General features: G+C 43.3%; 2 protein-coding genes across 2 annotated transcripts in view; both read left to right on the top strand.

Moving 5' to 3' along the window:
* The window catches only part of FOXK1 (forkhead box K1), a 49,143-nt gene extending 41,386 nt beyond the window's left edge, over window positions 1-7,757 (top strand). Inside the window, exons 6-9 of the mRNA XM_085300832.1 lie at window positions 686-852; window positions 1,578-1,859; window positions 4,188-4,412; window positions 6,763-7,757. Coding sequence (XP_085156958.1) covers window positions 686-852; window positions 1,578-1,859; window positions 4,188-4,412; window positions 6,763-6,983 — 895 coding nt within the window. The 3' untranslated portion in view covers window positions 6,984-7,757. The remainder of the gene's footprint in view (window positions 1-685; window positions 853-1,577; window positions 1,860-4,187; window positions 4,413-6,762) is intronic.
* A 1,722-nt stretch (window positions 7,758-9,479) lies between these two features.
* AP5Z1 (adaptor related protein complex 5 subunit zeta 1) overlaps window positions 9,480-18,778 on the top strand; it is a 21,727-nt gene continuing 12,428 nt past the window's right edge. Inside the window, exon 1 of the mRNA XM_085300408.1 lies at window positions 9,480-9,523. Within this exon, the coding sequence (XP_085156534.1) occupies window positions 9,480-9,523 (44 nt within the window). The remainder of the gene's footprint in view (window positions 9,524-18,778) is intronic.

Here is an 18,778-nt window from a genome sequence, read left to right as displayed (position 1 = left end):
CAGTGTGCAGGGACTTTCTCTGCACCCTGCAGCTGCGGGGTTGAGTCTTGCAGTCGAACCTGGCTGGAGCGGTTTCACATAATGCTTCTCCTACACTTTACTTTGTCTCTTTGAAAATTGGAGCAGGCAAGGGGAGATCTCTTCAGCAGATCTGTTCCTCAGCCTTGTTTAAGGAAGTGTTGGATTCGTCATCTGCTTGGCCACATGGGGCTGGTGGCAGGAGCCAAGTAGTTGGGGAAGGGAGAAAAGAGGGAAAAGGGGAAGCAGATGCTTTGTATGCTTATGTGGGGCCAGAGACTTATATCTACTTTGCAACTTTCTTCCTCTTTCTCTCCCCATCACGCTCAATGCCGACAAAGATTCTTTGAGAGTGCCTGAAATTTTAAAATCCAAACATGAGGCACTTTCAGCTTCTCTTTCCATAGTGGAAGTCTTAAACCTTAGGCTTGCTCTGAAGAATCCATTTTCTTTCAGCAGTGAATAATATAGCTGTATTTGGTGCTAGAGTGTGTGTGCAAGATTATTTCATACCTTTCAGCTCCTTCTGACAAGGCTGTAGTGGGTAATGTGGAAAAATGGCTGTTTTCCTCCTAGAGGATCCTGTATCAGGGTTAACTTGTTATCTGCTGCTGTCTTGTGGTCAAAATGCATCAACCCTTGCCAACACTATGTTCTGGTGTTGCAGGAGCGCTCCCGCCTCTCCTACTCACCCTGGCCTGCTGTCCCCTCACTCTAGTGGCCTACAGACTCCAGAGTGCCTGTCGCGGGAGGGCTCACCCATTCCACACGATCATGACTTTGGGTCAAAATTAGCCTCAGTTCCGGAGTATCGGTATTCACAAAGTGCACCTGGTGAGTAGTTCTCATTTCACAGAGAAATRTTTCATTCCACTGAGTGCAATTCTGAGTATATGCAGGCCAATCCGTTACAGGAGGGTATCGATCTCTCTTTCTGCTTTTTTGTTGGAGACAGATGATGCTTACGTGGCTTCACTGTTTCTTCCTTGCTAGTCTTTAGGTTGGGGAAAAGAGATAAAGGAATGTGTAGAAGCACACGTTCACCTTTAAAATAGGTGGATTTGGGAACTAACAGCAGACTAGCCACAGCAGAGCATAGCTCACTCAGGCTACTTTGCTAGGTGACTTAATAAAATCAACTTATCTGCCTAGAGCGCCAAGGTGCTATGGTCAGAGCCTTGGTAATTTGTAATAAGTGCTCGTAGCTGTGTCTGCTTGTCATTTGTCCTGTAACTTGGATTGTCCTGTAACTTGGAAGGATCTTGTGCGTAGGATCCTTCCAGTGCAATTGGAAGGCAAAGCTCRTTAGGCAAAACCTCATATTGTGTTTCTTGTTTAAAAAATGTGCTTAGGCTGCAAGTATAGGGAGTTGGGATTTTTTTTTGTTAGTTTTTGTTTTGTTTTGGGTTTCTTTGTAAGTTAGGAAATGTGAGATTGAAGGTAGCATATATTTGGCATCTCTTGCCAATGTTGCAGCGCTCAGTATTACAGGTTAGAGCTGTATAGGTAAGTGGAGGCCTTTTTGCCTCTCCCATTAATGTATGTCTCTTGCGTTTTAGGATCTCCAGTCAGTGCCCAGCCAGTGATCATGGCTGTTCCTCCCCGGCCATCTACTCTGGTGGCAAAACCAGTCGCCTATATGCCAGCATCAATAGTGACTTCTCAACAGCCTTCATGTCATGCAATTCATGTAGTTCAACAAGCTCCCACTGTTACAATGGTCCGAGTTGTGACCTCCTCTGCAAACTCTGCAAACGGATACATCCTCACGAATCAGGGCACAGCCGGAGGAGCTCATGAAGCTGCAGGAGCAGTGTTGGACTTCGCTGGTGACCATCGAGGTAGCTTTTCGCCTCCCTTGCTACTTGACTGATATCGTTTAAGTGGGCCGTAGGGGAGGATGGGAAGGTTAAACAGCTCTTTCGTTCACTGAGTGTTTAGTCCGTGATAGAAGATGTCTCCAGGTAAAAAGTAAACCACGTAAGAGTTCAACCAGTTAATCTTTCCACGAATAAGCAGAAAAAAATGTGCTCCTTTGTCCCCTATGGGAGATGAAGGTGGACACACAAATCTAACAGATCTTGCTGGAGGCTGAAATAACATGTAGTGCTTCAGATATAAGTATTAACCCTAATGCTTTTATTATGCCTGTGATTTGGTGTGCTGGGTACACCATGAAAACGTATGCCTATCTGGCCAGGAGAGATGGCATGGGAAAGGCTGCAACTCTCTGCTTCAGGATAACCTAGGCAATAAATGACTGCCTCTCTCTTCCATGTGCCTGATTTCCTAGGGGTAAAGGGTGTGCTGCTGGAAGTGCAGGTTGTGCCCCATTAGAGAAATCTTCAAAAGCCAGTAACAGCAAAGGCCTCTTTTTTCCTAAACTGGAAATTCTAGCCTCAGGGGATATATTGAGTTAAACTATAAAAAATACTTTCTCTTCCTGTCAGCTAGACAGCATCTACCCTGATGGATGTTTCAGAGTGGCATAGTGCTGCAAGACAGATGCATATGTTGCACCAGCAGTGCAGCAAGACTAGTTACTGCTATTATGTGGGCAGTGGCAATGGTTCTTCTCTAAGGGAATGGAGAAGTTATAAAGACCTTTCCATACAGTAATAGCACAATCACTGGCATTTTTAGTTGAGCACTGGTTAGCCTGCTTGAATTATACTCGCATTCTTTAGAAATTCCTGTCTGGATCCTGTCCGTGTTCCTGAAGCATCAACAGCAGCTGCCTGTTAGTCATCTGTTCCCTTCTTTCATTCATTAGTCCTTGCTGTAAATTTTTTTCCCCTACTTGTTCATCTTCTGTTACCTCTCATACTCCCTTTTAGTTTCTACCTTCTGTGTGTTTTTCCTGGTTGCTCCATTTTCTTTCCTAATCTCTTGGTTTTCCTTGCCTTTTCTCTGCCTGCCTCCCATTAGCATGCCTGCAGGTGCCAGCTCAATACTTACTGTTGCATCTAACACCACTCCTGTGGTGTTCCAATGTTAACACGGGAAAGCAAGTCTTCTCTTTCTATAGGCCTAATGAATTTGCACTTCCCACCTGCCTTCATTGCTTTGAGACCTACAGAGCTGCTGCAAGAGGAGTGAGTCTCCTCTCATGCATGCCCAGCAAGAGACTGTCTTATAGCTGCTGAATTGATCCCTTACTTGTCTTGCAGCCTGCTGAACTGATCTCTTACTTTCCCTGAGAAGTGAAATATGTAATTCTGAGCGCTCTCAGTGATGYCTACCCAGGAACTCTGCTTCCCACCTGGCCCTCTGGTTTCTTCCTCTCTCTCCATAGCTGGCAAAAGCTTGTGGTCATGGGAAGGCCTCCTGGTGAATCGACCCATGTACAGGCCTGTTAGCAAGCTGATGCAGGCTTTTTGCCCCAGATGTTTGAGATCCAAATGGCTTCTCCTGCTCTGCGGTGCTGAGAATCAGGCCAATTGACATGTAATTGGGGAAATCTCATAGCTTATGTTGCTGTAACTGCTTGTCCATATCGCAGTTGCCATGTGCAAATAAGGGAGAAGATGCCTTTTGAAGACAAGGGTGAAGTTTATAACCTTGATTTCTTGGCGGGTTCGGGGGAGTATTTTTGTTTGTTTTGTTTTGTTTTGGCTGGGTGGCTTATGGCATGTGTGTAAGAAAGCAAGCGTGTTCCTAATATTGATAGAGTACATGTGCAGTAGAGAATAAGAGTTTAGTGTTTTCAGTTATCCATCCCTGACCTGATAAACTTCAAAGCAAGCATTTCAGATCTTCCCTGTTGTTATATCCCTGATTGCAGGGTTCTCCTAATGAGCAGGGTGAATAAACCTTTGACTTCTCAGAGCTGACCACACTGTATGAATCAGCACACAGAAAATGTGTGTATAGAGCCTGATCCTGCCTAAAGAGTTCTGGGCACCTCTCAGGATTAGGTCTCTAGGAACACCCTCAGCTCCTCGGAGCTCAAATATGTTRCTCTTGTGACTAAGCTGTGTCAGCCTGAGAAGCAATGCTTTCCATTCCCACTACACAACCTTTGTGGGACACGTCAAAGGCAAGTGACTTTGTAGTGCTGGGAGTGTCTTACATTTATAAGGCTGGGGTAAAATGGTGAAACGTTAATGAGAAGAAAGACTGCTCCTAAGCCAGCCCAATGGTGAATGTCTGTTCTACTCTTCAAGCAGGCATGGATGAAAAACCAACAATTGCATTTGCCACAATACCTACGGCCAGCCGTGTTATTCAGACAGTTGCCAGTCAAATGGCACAGGGTGTTCCAGGACAGACGGTCACGATCCTTCAGCAGGCAGCTCCAGTGACCATTGGACAGCATCAGCTCCCTGTGCGGGCAGTCACCCAGAAYGGGAAACATGCTGTCCCCACCAACAGCATCACGGGCAGTGCTTATGGTATGCTATTTTTCCATTGCTTTCTGGTTTACGATTGCTCTCCAAGCTTTGCAGTTAAAGTAAAGTTTGTGTTTTCCCTTCTTAGCTATGCAGTTCACTGTGTGTGTGTCCAACTCCAAAGTTACACACTCTGCAACCTCTGTGGCTGTGAATGTCAGTGGAAGATACCCTAACAAATTAAGTGTTGACCCCATCCATCTTTCTTTGTTCAGTTTTCCTTAGTGGAGAAGTCTTCCATCTGCAACGTTGCTTTTGAAACATCCAGACTCTTTCCGTGTCCTTGGCTGTGCATGTATTACTTCTTACACTCTCTACCTTTTGAGGCTTACTTGTTGAAAATTTTAGTGATTCTTGTTTTGAACCTATTTTTGTTTTCCTCCGACAAACAACCTTTGCTTTCAGTATGCCTAATAATAAAATTTCTTTGATGCTCTTTAAGTATCATGAAATCTGATGCCGTAGAATATTAAGAAAATAACTTTTATTTTCCCATCGAAGGACTTTGAGAGAAATAAGACCCTTTTCATCAGGTAGGTGAACAAATGTAGGATTGTTTATATACCAGATGTGTTGTAGTCATTTCTGAAGTCTGTTTCTTAAAATCCCATGCTAGCTATCTCTTGGCAGTCTCTTTTGTGCTTGCTCAGCACCTCAGGTTTTGTCAAGTTAAGGATAATGACTGGGGATGATAAAATCCAGGCTTCTTACTGCCCTTCTGTCTGATGAGAGTGTAAACACCTCTGCTGTCCCAGGCTGGTGCTTACAGAAAATTTGAAATGAAAAGCCTCAGAGGGATTTTGACAGCTTTCTTAAAGCAGAATATGAGTGCTTCTGCAAGGTTTTCCTCCTGGTCTAGTCCTAGGTTGGCCTGCTTTGTTCTTGAATTGGAAGAATCTTATTGAAGCAATGTTAAAAATAGAGTGATAAGGCTTTTATGCAATTAAGATATAAATAAGATCAGATAGGTGATTGCTACTGCCTCACAGTACTGTTTGTCTAATCTGAAATCAGAATATTTTTTATTTTACATTCATGCAAAGATGTGCTAACATCACTAAAATTTGTCTAGCCCACACACTCATCGAATCRAAAGTATTTCGCTCACATCTAAGTTTTTAGTAAGTGGTAGTGAATTTTCTAGTAGACAAAATGGAGCCTGGGTCTCTTGACTTTTTGGCTGTATGACATTAACGTCTCTTCAGCTGCTTAGTTATTAGGCTCACTGTCAGCTGCTCAACTGTAACTGGTTACTGCCCGCATTTGTGCCCTGGTGTTTTTCGTTCATTCTCTTGATACTGCAAAGCCCCCTTCCCGTGCCTTGGTGGAAGTTGCTGGGCTGTGAAGGCCTTTGTTCCGTTTCATCTGTTTATTTATCCTAGGGCTCCTTTTTTGATGCACTTAACAGTGAACACACCATCAATGTTCTGTCATTCCATCCCTTGCAAATGTGTCTGGAGGGCAGAGGATGTACTGTCTCCTGAGTCCGCTTTGGCTGCCTCTCCTACTGATGTGGAGTCCAAAAACTGCATGTGTTTTGTTTTCCAAGTAGTGCTGTGTGCCAAAGCCGGTGTGTAAGCACATTCTCTGTCTGGAACTGGGAATTGTAGACATTTTTACACAGGGTCACTTCTTAAACTGTCGTCTTTTCTCACCACTTTTATTAATGGGAGAGTGAGAGCTTTTGTCAGGACTGAAATACAAGATTGGGAGCCCAAAATTCCTAAGTTCTAATCACGGTTCTGATGGGATCACTTACCCCAGGAAAATCAAAAGTTGTTAAACCTTCCTGCCCCTTTTAAAAGCGAGATGTCGCTGCAGTTGGCATTTGAACTGTAATACAGTTTTCCAGCAGGCTGGTGTTCTTACAGTRCAAGCTCTGCCCCGTTGGCTTTCTTACTGGCAGTCTCTGAAAGGCTAAAGTGGTCCCTCTAGATCAAAGATGCAGCACGCGGATGTTATAGCTTGCAAGAGGTTTTGATTTTTGGTGGTCAGAGAACTACTTCCCGAAGAAAAGTTGTACTGTTACTTCAGCAGAGGATTGATCCTCCCTCTGTGGAGATGAATGCCTAGCTGGCAATGCCTTGCTTTTATGATGGATGGAAAGAAGGAAGTTCTCCCGTGAAAGGGGTATTGCCAGTTCGGTAAACTTGTACAAAGCTGAAATTACGTGAGGAGAGAGAGACAAGGCTAGCAAGCCTTGCAAAATGGATTTGGAAACAACCCTTGAATATGTGCCAGTTATCACATTTGACTGTGGTTTTGTTTTCTTGTTTTCTGGAATGGCAAACATTTGTGTTACTTTGTCACATTAATGTGCTTTTCTCTCTCTCTCTCTTGTCCTACTTCCCAGCTCTTACAAACCCCTTGCAGCTTCTTGCAGCACAGGCCAGCTCGTCCACTCCTGTTGTAGTCAGCCGAGTATGYGAGACGGGGACTGAAGAGACAGCAGCTGCCTCTTCCAGTGAACCTGAAGTCAAAAGACCCCGGATAGAAGAGCCCAGCGGAGCAGTTCCAGCCCAGACTGGTGTCATCACATCTGCAGTGCCACAAGGACAGGCAACCAGTGAATGAAGAACCGGTGGGARGAGCTGGCATGGTGCGGGGTGGGCATGGGATGGCAGCAGCCCCTAAAGCAGCTTTCAAAGAAAACAAACCACAACTGTAACAGCTTGAAATATAGAGAATAAAAAGCTCTTTTTAAAGTCAGATTTTTTTAAATGGGAGGTCAACAGCTGTTAGAATCACAAGGTGCCAAAAAGAATGAAAAATCCCTCCCAAGAGCCCATACCTGGAACTCTGTTCTGTCTTTACCTATGGGATTTTTTTTAAGATTCAAAAAAATATACAGACAACTGATTGTATGACTGCTGGGATTTTTTTAAAATATCTTTTCCCCTTTTGGCTCCAAGGGGATAGGATTTGCAGTTCAGCGTCTAAAGGAATGTAACACAGATACAGTCTGCTCCCTGGAAGAAAAAACTCCTCATTTTCTATGCCTTAATACTCTGCTTCTCAGAGCTTTGAAACATAGGACCATTTAAAAGGGCCACCTAAGGCAATCAAATGCTGAAAGATGGGTGCAGTATCTCACAACAACAGCATTAAAGAAATATGGTACCAAACTTAAAGAAAAAGGCAGAATGATTTTTTTTAATAGAAAAATTCTGAATATGAATGAATGTTTATTTATGTGGGGATTCAGGAGGAAGAGTTGCACAGCTCAACCACCTGGATTTCTGAAAGCAATTTCTGTCCATTCCCTCTGAGGGAAAATACAATAACAGAGGAACTGTATTAATTTGGTTCCTGAAAAGAAATTAAAAACAAAGGGTTTTATACCTTCAATGTTTTCTTACAATTATTCATCACTTGCTCTGGATGACTGCCAAAGTATCTTGGTGACCGAGGGTTACGTGGGGATGGGTGTCTCTGAAATGTTCTGGGTGTATTTGATTTTCTTTGTGCTCACATTCTGTGCTGGAGCACTAACAAGGGTTTGTTCAACACTAGCATTGGAGATTGAAGACATTGTCTCTGTGAACCTTCAAAAATATCAGTCAGTTTTGTGCGCTAAAGTGATCTGCTTCATCCCAGCTGGAAGCATGGTCCCCCCCCAGCTTGAAAACTATATGGGCAATGGTCAGAAGTCCAGGGTTGGCTCTGACCGTCTGCCATGGCAGGTAGCAGCCAGGCGCTGGTGTTATGCTACCAAGAGGGAGGTTAAGTGCTGAGGTGAGGTGCACGRACAGTATTTAATACAAGTTCTGTAAGTGTGTAGAAACTGAGGAAGAAAAGGCCTTTTATTTTCTATGAGGGAAAAGTCATTTGAGCATCTTCAAGTTAGATTGCAAAACCTGTTTGGAGTTTTCTTTCATTCCCCGACCCCCTCACTCCCAGTAAGATATGTTTAGTTGGCCAGGAGGAGGAGGCTTTTACTGCAACAATGTTCCAGGCTCTGTATGTAGTATATTTTACAAGCAGAGCAGATCTGACTCACTCGAACCACGTGGAGAAGTGAGTGCGTGTGACGTGCTGTGTGACTGGCAAAGAAATCAGCCTCTCCTTAGCCTCCAGGTAAYCCGTTCGGTTTTAGACTTTTGATTCTTTCAGTTAACTAGTCTTCTGGCTACACAGCAGATACCTTTTGGCTTGCAAAACTTGGCTTTGGTAGTGGCAAAAGAGATGTAGCATGGAGGAGATGTCTTCTGTAGGTTCTCCCTCTGCCTGTCCTGGCTTACTGTGGGGTTATCGTCATCTTGTCCAGTCTGACAGTACTATTCCAGAGCAGAGAGAAGCAAGCCTGCCATATAACCGGGTGCAAAGACTTCCCCAGCCTGCAGTGAATCAGCGTGTCCGTGGGAATCGGAGTAAAGCACAGCAGTTTAATGCCTGCTAGAATTTGGGGAGAGGGAAGGAGCTSCAAGAGGTGACAGCTGGTATCACTTGTTCACTTCTAGGTTTCCTTTCTCTTTGCCAAATCCTGTTCAATAGGCAGGTCCCACCACTTGCATAAAACCCAGGAATGTTTTATTTTCCAGTCAATTGTTTTGTGAGGAAATATTTCTGGAAGAAGGAAAGAATTTTGCAGGTTCGTAATTTGCGGTTAAGCTCTGCAGTTAGAGGTGCACGAAGTCTTCAGGACAGTTCATTTATCTACAGCTAGTGCTTGTAATTTAGGTGTGTGCGTTTAGTGACACATCATTAGATGGGATTTCAGTACTTTGAAATAATTTAGTAAATGAGGATTGTTCGTGACCACAACATAATTGAAGCAGGCCAGCCTGCAGGTTTCCTTTTTTGCTAGGAAGACTAGGTGCGGCAGAGAGAAAAAATGCATGGATTAGTGCTGTCTCTTCAGAAGCCTTTTCAAAACCAGAATTCTATTAAAATGAACTTCAAGAAAACGTACAAGAGTGAGAGTGCAGCATAGTTTATCTATGACGAACCAGTGATTTTAAGTGAATGCTGTTTTAGTTATAGACGTGCCTCTGTAACAACCCTGAGGTTATTGAGCTTTACTGAAGGAGATTACTTGGGTTTTCTGTATGTTAGGTGAGTCAGCRCGAGATGAGCAACCAGCAGAACACTGTTCAGGACGTGAAGCTGGCCAAGTGGGGTTTTTTGCATCCCTCCCTGCATTTATTTTCTTTTGAAAAACCTAAATAATTAGGCAGGCCCTGAACTTCTGTAAACTAATACATCACCACAGAAATACATCAGCTGGGTCGTGATGTTTTCAGAAACTAGTTGCTGCTTTTGAGTGTATACGTTTGCCTCCTCAGCATTTAGAGCAGAGTAATACTTTTTCGGTCTCCCTCGTGTGGCTCACAATACCTGGCGCTTAAATTGCAAGTTAATGGTAAGCAAGTATCTTTAACCTGCTTACCCATTCTGCTTGGGGTACCTGGAGCTGTCAGTTCACTCTGTTAGACCTCCGCTCCATCAATCTGGCACGYTCTCCACCTGCAGTAAGAAGCATGATGCCACTTGAAAAAAGTTATCTGGTTCAGCATTGCCTGATACTAGGCAAAGTAATGATTCTTGCTAAAAATCCTATAGAGAGCTGTGGAGAAATGCGGCCTTCACCTGGAACATCTCATTTGAGGCCTCCAGGTTAATGCTTCTGACGCGCTGCCCGGTGCAGAAGGCAGCGTGCTTTGGAAAGCAGAGGGAAGAGGAACCCCCTGCAGCTGCTGGTGATGGCCTTCCCGCAGAGTGTCCGCTCAGAGAGYGGCAAGTTACAGAAACGAGAGGAACAGCTTAGAGCTGTCCTGCCTGTTTTGGGATCGTGGAATCATTTAGGATCTCTGGAGATCATTTTGAGTAGATACCTTTCMGAATCTTCTTTTAAAGGCTTTTTCAAGCCTGTAAAATACAGGAGAATATAAATACAGTAAGAAAATTTGTCCTATTTCCCATATTTTTGGTATTTTTAAAAAAGTTGATCAATTTGCTACCTTGTCATTRGAGAGAGGGGGGAGAAAAAGCAAGTCTGTATTAGTTGGATAGACACTTTGAAATTAGATACATGAACAAATATAAATAGCAGTTTTGTGGATGGAAGGGTGAGGCTAGAAGTTCCCAGAATTTTATTGGCTCTTCATTTAGAAGTGGCTGTCATTTCAGCAATCCTTTTCTCAAAAGGGCTGCAGTCAGTATGCCCAAAAGAGAAGGCAGGCCCTGTTTAATCAGAAGAAAACATTTGGCTGGTTGCTATCTGTGTCCAGGATTCAAACAGGCAATTTTGGATTTCTCCCTTTGCTTTTCCAAGCTGTATCATTTCAGCTGACCATGAGTCATGTGTTTCTGTTACTTGACTTGGTTTCTTCAGATTAAGTCCTGTGCAACTCAAGGATCATTTTGAAAAACAAGTAGCTGTTTCTTCTTTGCTGCATTCAAATGCTCCTTCAGTGTTTCAGATACAAAAACAGTGACTCAGCTGTTTTTACATGCAAGAAATACAATGGCATTTCCCAGAGAAACCCTTGGAATCGCCTTTTTTTTTTTTTTTTTTTTTTTTTTTTTTTTTTTTGTCTTTCTAGATGGAAATTGGAACCACTAAAATTTGTGCTAATTTGAAAGTCCTAAATGAAGTCTCCAGTTTGAAACTTTTTGAAGCCTATTTCTGCTTTGTTTCTTCCTAGTGGCACAGCTCTTCTTACACGAGGATCGGTCCTGATTCTCCAGACTTTCAGTTTTGAGCACTATAGAGAACAGTGAAAGGAGAGAAACATCACAGGATGTGGTGGTATGTAGAATAAGGCTTTCAGATAGAAAGAAAATGCTGTCTTAATGGTTCTTGGGACTACTTGGTTTAACCTAAATTCGGTCATCTAAGACTTTTTTGCCTGAAGAGTTGCATTTCATGTTCTCAATTATATTAATTGATGCCGGATTTTGAAGGATTATCTGATGCAGTCACCTTCTGCTTTGTGGACAACAAAAGTCATAGCATGTCAAGTATTTGATCTGATRTAAACAGGGCATATGAAAACTTAAAAACTGATTTTTTCAAACGAATTCATTTCTTTGTTTCTTTTTGATATTTTTCTCATCTTAGGCAATGGCAGATTAATTTCACTTTGATTGCAGTGAGTTTGTAGCAACTTTTGTTGCCTCTGTTTGCAAAAGCTAAATACAGTTGTTCTTGATTTTTATTCTACCAAAATTACTTAGTTATTGTTTTGTCTTGACCTTGACTCTTTGGATACAGGAAGCTTTTTACAATAAGATCAATGTGGTCTCATTTAGTGATAACACAGTGCTGAGCACAGAAGTGAAGTTCATAATTAGCTCATATATTCTTTTCATCTCTTCTCTTTCTTCCTTTCTCCCTCACTCGTCCCCATGCCATTAATGCTGTCCTTTGCAGCATGTCCAGTCATCTTTATCCACTGGCAGGAGAAGCACCTTGCGTTAAATCCTGCACAGCAGTGCTGGAAGAGGATTCAGGAGTGCAAATGTGTGGGATATGTGGGGCTGCAGAGCAGATTGAAAGGAATCAATTCAGCTTCCTTATTTTTAGTTTTCATTATAGGTTTTATAAATCTTGAACTGTTGGGCACAGCTTGTTCGGGAAGGTGCTTTCACAGAGCCATGGTAAAGCTTTATGGGAAGGAAGAAATAGTTAAACAATAGAAGCACAACAGTGCTACTAAAATCAATGCTGTGATCTGCTTCTGCTTTTATTGAGGAGAGGGGAAACTGTTGTCCCTCAGGCCTCTTGCCTGTTGATATTAAGCGTCATTAGTCAACATGTTAATGGCCGAATTAGCATTAGGCAGTAGGCTGTACACAAGTAAGGTTTGGGGGGGTGTTTAACTTGGTTTCACATGTGCCTTGTCAGAGCACTTGTTACTGACTTCCAMCTGCTATTCAGAGACAACCTCTACACTTTTTCCCCCTTTTCAGTAGGCAAAAGCAAGCAGTAAAATAAAATTTGAAGCACAAAAGACTGGGGACCAATATGTAAGCAAGCAAGAATGACTGACCTGAGCTTTCATGCAGTGTTATTCTTTCCCCGTTGGAGGCATTAAATTGGAGTTGGAGCTTTTTCTCCATATTAGCAAGGAGGTTTTCCAATGAACTGTATGGTATTACTTTAACATGTGTTAGTGTGTGGAGGAATGTCAGAATGCATAGTGAAAGGAGAAGCTTCCCAACTGTACCTAGGTGTGTGGATCTGGGATGACAAGGAGCTAATCTAGCAGTAGTTCAACTTCTGTACCTTTCAGTTGAGGATCAGATCATTTCTTCAAGATTACTGCATTTAAGGATTAAATCCTTATGGGCTGGTTGTTCCCCTCTTTGTTTCTCAAGTTTAAACTGTGTCTCATAAATCACAATTTCACTGTGATTAACATAAATTATGTAAAACTGCASTAGTAGGTAAGGTAAAATCTCCTTCTAGCTCTCTGCTGTGCCTCTGCTGTTGGCCAGTTGTAGATGTCTGGAATCTTGGAATAACTCAGGTTGGAAGGGACCTCTGGAAGTCTTTGCTAYAGTCTCCAGCTCAAAGCAGGTCCAACTAGATCAGGCTGTGCATGACTCTTCCAGTTGAGTTTTGARTATCTCCAAAGGTGGAGGTTTCGCAACTCTTCTGGTTCCAGTTCCAGTGTTTGGCCACCCACATGGTGAAAACACTTTGTGTATCTAAAAAGAGCTTCGCATGCTGCAACGTGTCCAGTGTCTCTTGTCCTGTCACTGCACACCTCCRAGAAGAGTCTAGCTCTGCCTTCTCTGCCCCCTCCTATTAGGTAGTTGAAGTACCTATAAGATTTGCACCTTTGCCTTCTTTTTTGAAGTCCAAATCACCCTGGTTCTCTCTCTCTCCTTGAATTTTACGTGCTCAACTCCCCCCCACCACCACCACCACCACCAGGGCATCAACTGAAGCTGCTCCAGAATGTCAGTGTATGTCTTGTACTGGGGAGCCGAAAACTGGGCACATCTTCCAGATACGGTCTCACAAATGCTGAATGAGGTGGAAAACAAATCACTTTCCTTGACTGGCTGGCTTCACTTTTGAAAGTACAGCCCAGTGTATGGTTGGTTGTCCTTGCTGCAAGGACATGCTGCTGACTTAGTTCAACTGCTCTGAGTACGGTATGAGAAATGGAGTAGCAAAACGACCTGGAAATAWTCTGTGTTGCATATGTACATATGCAACCAGCTTGTCCTCCTCTTCCAAGAAAGAGTGCCAAATGAGGTTTTCCAGCTTTCTGAACAGGAAGTAGTGCTTGAGGGGTGCCGATCACTTTTATAAATACTTTTATAAAAGTCTTACRCTTTACCTTGACAAATGGTTGTTTCAGTTCAATGTGGAGCTTTACTTTGAACTTCTACCTTGATCCAAAATTGTATAAGTTGTTTTTAGTCCTGCTGTTAGTAAGCTGGACTTGGGCATTAAGAATGAACATGACTAGCTTCATAGTCTTTTTCATTACAGTACCTTGAACATTTGCATTTGCAGATGTCATATGGCAGCGAGTGATCTGTCTTTCCGTGTCAACCAGCCTCTCGGACAGCTCTGTTCCTGCTCTCCTTTCATTTCTTTCCTCTGTTTAGTTGTTTCTATCCATTTCAGAGTCCTCTAATCCAGGTCATTTATGCCATTTTTAATGCCATTGCTTGAAGGTATCTGGTGAGAAGCCCTGTTAGGTTGCAAGTGAAGAACAAGTTTTTCAGATATGTAACTTTTTGTTTTCTTCTGGATGAAAAAATATTTCAAAGCTGCTATTTCTATAGCATACACTACTGCTGTAAAGCGTAGCTTGCAATGGAACCAGTTGTTGAGCTGCAGAATACAGTTACACTACAAGGTCATCTGGAGTGCTGGAACTGATGAGGTTGGGAAGTGATGCTTTCTGGCATTTTGGTCTGTATCTTACGGAGATGCAGCTGTGAAATAGTGTTGGAGCATCTCCCTATATGTGGCTGTCTAGTGGCGATTTGACTGTAACTAGTTAGATCATCAAAGTGTTGCCTTTGTTAGGTGCATTATTTGCAGGACAGAGTATGAGCTTGTTCACACAGGTGTGTGTATATATATACATATATAGTAATCAAAAGTGGAAAACATCTAGCTGCAAGGGTGGGCTTTCTCTGTTAGATTCAGTCTTTCATGAAGCAGTAATACAGCAATGAACATTCTACTTTGGACTGAGCAAGACATTTTGCAAAATACTAGCTTTTCTTGGAGCACTATATTTAAATTCCAAAATTTTAATCAACTTGACTTTTAACCTTTGTATTTATGATACCTTCTGAAAATTCTTTTGATATCTTTTCAATTTACCAACCCTGAATTAAAACCCTTGAGATTATATGGCTGGTCCTCTCCTTATATGTCACTTTAGTTTCAGAGCCTGGGGGTAGTGGTGCCAAACCTACCCCTTTGCTCTCTAGGTAGAAGAAACCATTGACGATTCATGGGTGGCAGCTAAGGAAGAAACCTTTTAAATATTTTTTTCAGAGAATATTAAATTAGATCTGTGTAAACATAAATTCTATATTTATTAATGTGTGTGTGCATGTGTGTGTGGGTGTGTGTATAAATATAGATATATAAATGGTCCATGACTATTTCTTTCTCTTAAATGGTACTTTACGCAGACTTTTTGTACAGTATGTTGGTAAATTCCTACACCAGGCACTGAATCTAAAAGAATGATGTACCTATTTTTGTAAGAAATGTGGGCAGCCTGTAGAAGCAGCTTTGCTTCAGCAATTGCTTTCATTCCTCCCTCCGAGCAGAAGAGTGCATTTGGTGCTTGCATCCTCCTTGAGCAGGTGCCCTGCTTCTGGCAACGCCGTGTGTTCAGCGTCCCTGATCCACGCTGTCCTGCTGGCAAGGAAATCCCCCAAATGGCACTAATGAAAGCTGGAGTCCTTGCTAGTCTCAAATTATCTCTAGGTGCAGTATCTGGAAGCTCTTTAGAGTTTTGCTCCGTAAGTAATGGGACCTTGTTTCTAACACAAGTTAATTGAGGGTCCATGAGGATGCTGTAAGGCTGAGGAATTGCTCCCTGTCTCTCTATCAGGTGCATGAGCGAACGCTGGGATGCTATGAAATAGTGTCTTTCCCTCCGTGGTGAGATTATGTTCCTCTTATGATACTTCTTTCTCTCTTTATGGGGCCTGAGGTGTAGATAGCCCTCTAAAAACAAATATGTAAGTGCTTTTCTAATGTTCCCATTCACAGAGAATAAATTTTACCTACTCAGTCAAATTTCAGGCCTCGTTTAATGCCATGCGGGTTACTGCATTTGCATAAGCATGCGTTTTGACCCACTAGGGCCTTTTGAGAAATATCCATAAGAGCAGATTGTACTTGGCTTCTTAATTCTAAGAGCTCTCTTTAAAAAGTCGAAATGCGTTTCTGTAAGGGCCGGAGTGAGTGCTTTTCCTAGGTTTCTGCTGACTCTCTGGTGATTGGACTTGATATCTAAGGGAGGACCAGACTGGTGATAAGGGGAGTAACCATAACAGCACGAGCGAAAGGAAACAGCTTTCCTCCTCCGCACCGAAAAGCCCGTGTGAAAACCAGACTTTCCCTAGTATTCGACTGCTGCCTCGTGTCTGCCACCAGGTTAAGCCAATGCCCTCCGGAGCCAGTGTCCTGGCCCTAACCTTGGCACCTTATTCATGATCTAGATCATTCAGTCTCACTTCTGCCCCACTCAGATTTGTTTAAAGCAGTCCAGAGCCGACCCCTCCTTAGAGGTAAGGGCAATGTTGAGGAGAAATATCTGTTAGCTGGTGGGAGGAAAAAAAAAAAAAAACACGAGACTTAAGTAGAAAAGATGAGGTTTCCCTCTGTTTCATTACCTTGCTGCTAAGTCTGGTGCAGAACATCCCGATGTTCTGATTTATATGCCGCTCTTTGGATGTGGACAGGCTGCTAAGTAGGCAAGCTGGCTCTGCAGCAAGTGAATTGCTGTAAACCTAAGCTCCCTATATCTCTTCCCCCCTCAAATGTCTTGAAGTGTAGGGAGCAGAGTACCGTTGTTTGTAAGATCTTCTTTGAATGGAAAAAAACAAAGAATGTGTATTTTACTTAAATATACCAGTATGGAAAACAGTGAACCATAGAAAAATAGAATGGTTTAAAAAAATTGAATGATTTTTAAAATTCAGAATTCACCTGAGGCAGCGTATCGTCTTGGGATCTGGGCGTGCTGCCCACGCCGCGGGGAAGGCGGCACTGCCCAGCCTGCTCGCCAGCCTCCGCGCACTGGGGAGGAGCAGCTCCCTGGTGCCCGCGGCTATCCAAAGGACTGGTAAAGGCTGCCTAGAGATAACTCAAAACCTGTATGCAAGCAATGGATGATAAAGCTGGAAGTTCTCATCCTGTTTGGAGTATTTGCTTAAAAAAAAAAAAAAAAAAGGAAAAAGAAAAGGGAAATCCGTCTCCCCTGGTTGCGTGTGGATGCATTCCCGGCGAGTCCTTCGGGGACGGCTGCTGTGCGACGCGGCCCAGGAGTACCTCGGTGGTTTGACAGAACTTCTCCCTGTTTTTGTTACAGAGATCTAGAGGGGAACCTTTCCCCTTTCATATAGGTTTGGCACTTAATTTAAGGAATCTAATGGGAGGGGGAGGGAAGGGAGGGGGAGACCTAAAGCCATGCTTGCATTTCGGTTCYTGGTTTTGCCTGTACAAGACACCTCCAGCCAGATTTATTTTTATTTTTTTTTACAGCTGATATCAAAAGTATTTTTTTTTTGTGACTTGTGTTTGTAATGTGCTTTTTAAAAAGCAGGTGTGTATCCCAAGGCAGAAAGCTCCATCTGGGGCAACTGGTGTGAATTTGGGCATCTTTCTCTGGCTGTGGTGCAGCACTGCCCCATGAGATGCTTGAGGACACRCACCAAACGTGTGGCTCCCGAGCAGGGTGGGACTGTGTCCTGGTAGTGCCAAGGCTGCTGCTCCCYGGAGAAGGGAAATACCAGCGTCCACAGAGCAGGACCTGCATTTTTCACATCAAATGGGATACAGTGTTTCTCATTTTTTTTCGTTTGTTTTTTTTTAATATGGAGCCATACTTTTTTWAAAAAGTAATTTGAGATCTGAATGTGATTTCTAATGTATCAAGAACATTAATATTTTAAAGCTATAACAAAGTTTTAAATTTCTACTATTTTTTTCATTTATTTTAACTGTTCTGTTCTCTTAATTTGATGTATGTGGTTGGGGAGTGTTGCTTCTCCTCTTAGCATTTGTTTCTATAACCAGAAATAAAATTATATATGAAAGAGAAGATGCCCTGAAGTTGCTTGCTCCTTCTGAGCGGTTGATCTGCACGCCGCCGCTACCATATTGTATTGCAGAGGGCTTCAGATTTCTGTGTCTGCTGTTGCCCCTGCCACATTCCCATTTACGAGCTGCTTGCGTTTAAGGCTTTGGGACAGCACGCATCCTAAACGCGTTGTGGCCGGGCTTCGCCTGAGGTCTGCTCCATCGTGGGCTTGCAAAGTTAATAACCGTGGCAGCTCACTGCTTTCACTCGCAGCAATGGAGCAGATTTTTCTAATGATTCCAGGTTTTTTGGGGGGTGGCCGGTYGGTCCCGACGCTAGCGACTCTCCGTCGGTCCAGCCGTGCTGCGGCGGAGGAAGATGGTCTGGGCGGCTGCGCTGAGCAGCGTCTTCGGCGCTGCAGCGTGGATGGTCTCGGGGTTTTCCTGTCTAGCTTTCATTTTAYCGTGATGTGTAGCATTGTGTTATTTTGCAGGTTAAACCATTTCAATATATCTTCCTGAAATTTATAGCAATTGCTTCCTTTAAATATCTGAGCACAATGTTTTTCACCTACTCACCTRGGTTAACTATTTAACCTTTTTCTTCCCTTGTCACCTAAAGAGGGTTTGATTTAAATTCCTTATTCATTTTGACTAAGCAAAGCAATTACAAGTTGCAAAACCGATCAGAAACGTTTCTCAGACAATGTTTCTCTTGCAAGTTAGCTCCGTGCAGCTGCTCTAAAAGTTTAAAAAATAATCAGGGGGTCAGCAGAGAGCTTCGGCCGGAGCCCTTCCGCGGCGCCTCGGTGCCCRCGGCGCGTTGTCGATGCGCGAGCGGCGGAGGGAAAGCGCTGCAGGAAAGGCCGCCGGCTTGTCAGCAGTCAGCAGAGGTGTGTTTTTTTAATGGGAAATGTTGCTGCCTTTTTAGCCTTTGGGAAGTTAGGCAGAGCACCTGCAGAGCAGTGGGAGTTTTTTGTTTTGGGGTGGTTTTTTTGTTTGTTTGGTTTTGTTTTTGGATTTTGTAATGCCCCTGCTTGCCCTTTTTAGAAAGCCCTTTTTTCAAAGCGGGCAATACTCACCCCGGCGCCCCTTTGGAGGTCAGGGGGGTTTGGGGAGGGGGGGGACG

Source organism: Rhea americana, unplaced genomic scaffold (genome assembly GCF_003343005.1).
Source record: "Rhea americana isolate MKP2758 unplaced genomic scaffold, rheAme1 scaffold_10, whole genome shotgun sequence".
NCBI lineage: Eukaryota > Metazoa > Chordata > Aves > Rheiformes > Rheidae > Rhea > Rhea americana.
The sequence above is the reverse complement of the archived record's forward strand: the minus strand, read 5'-3'. Positions and strand labels throughout refer to the sequence as shown.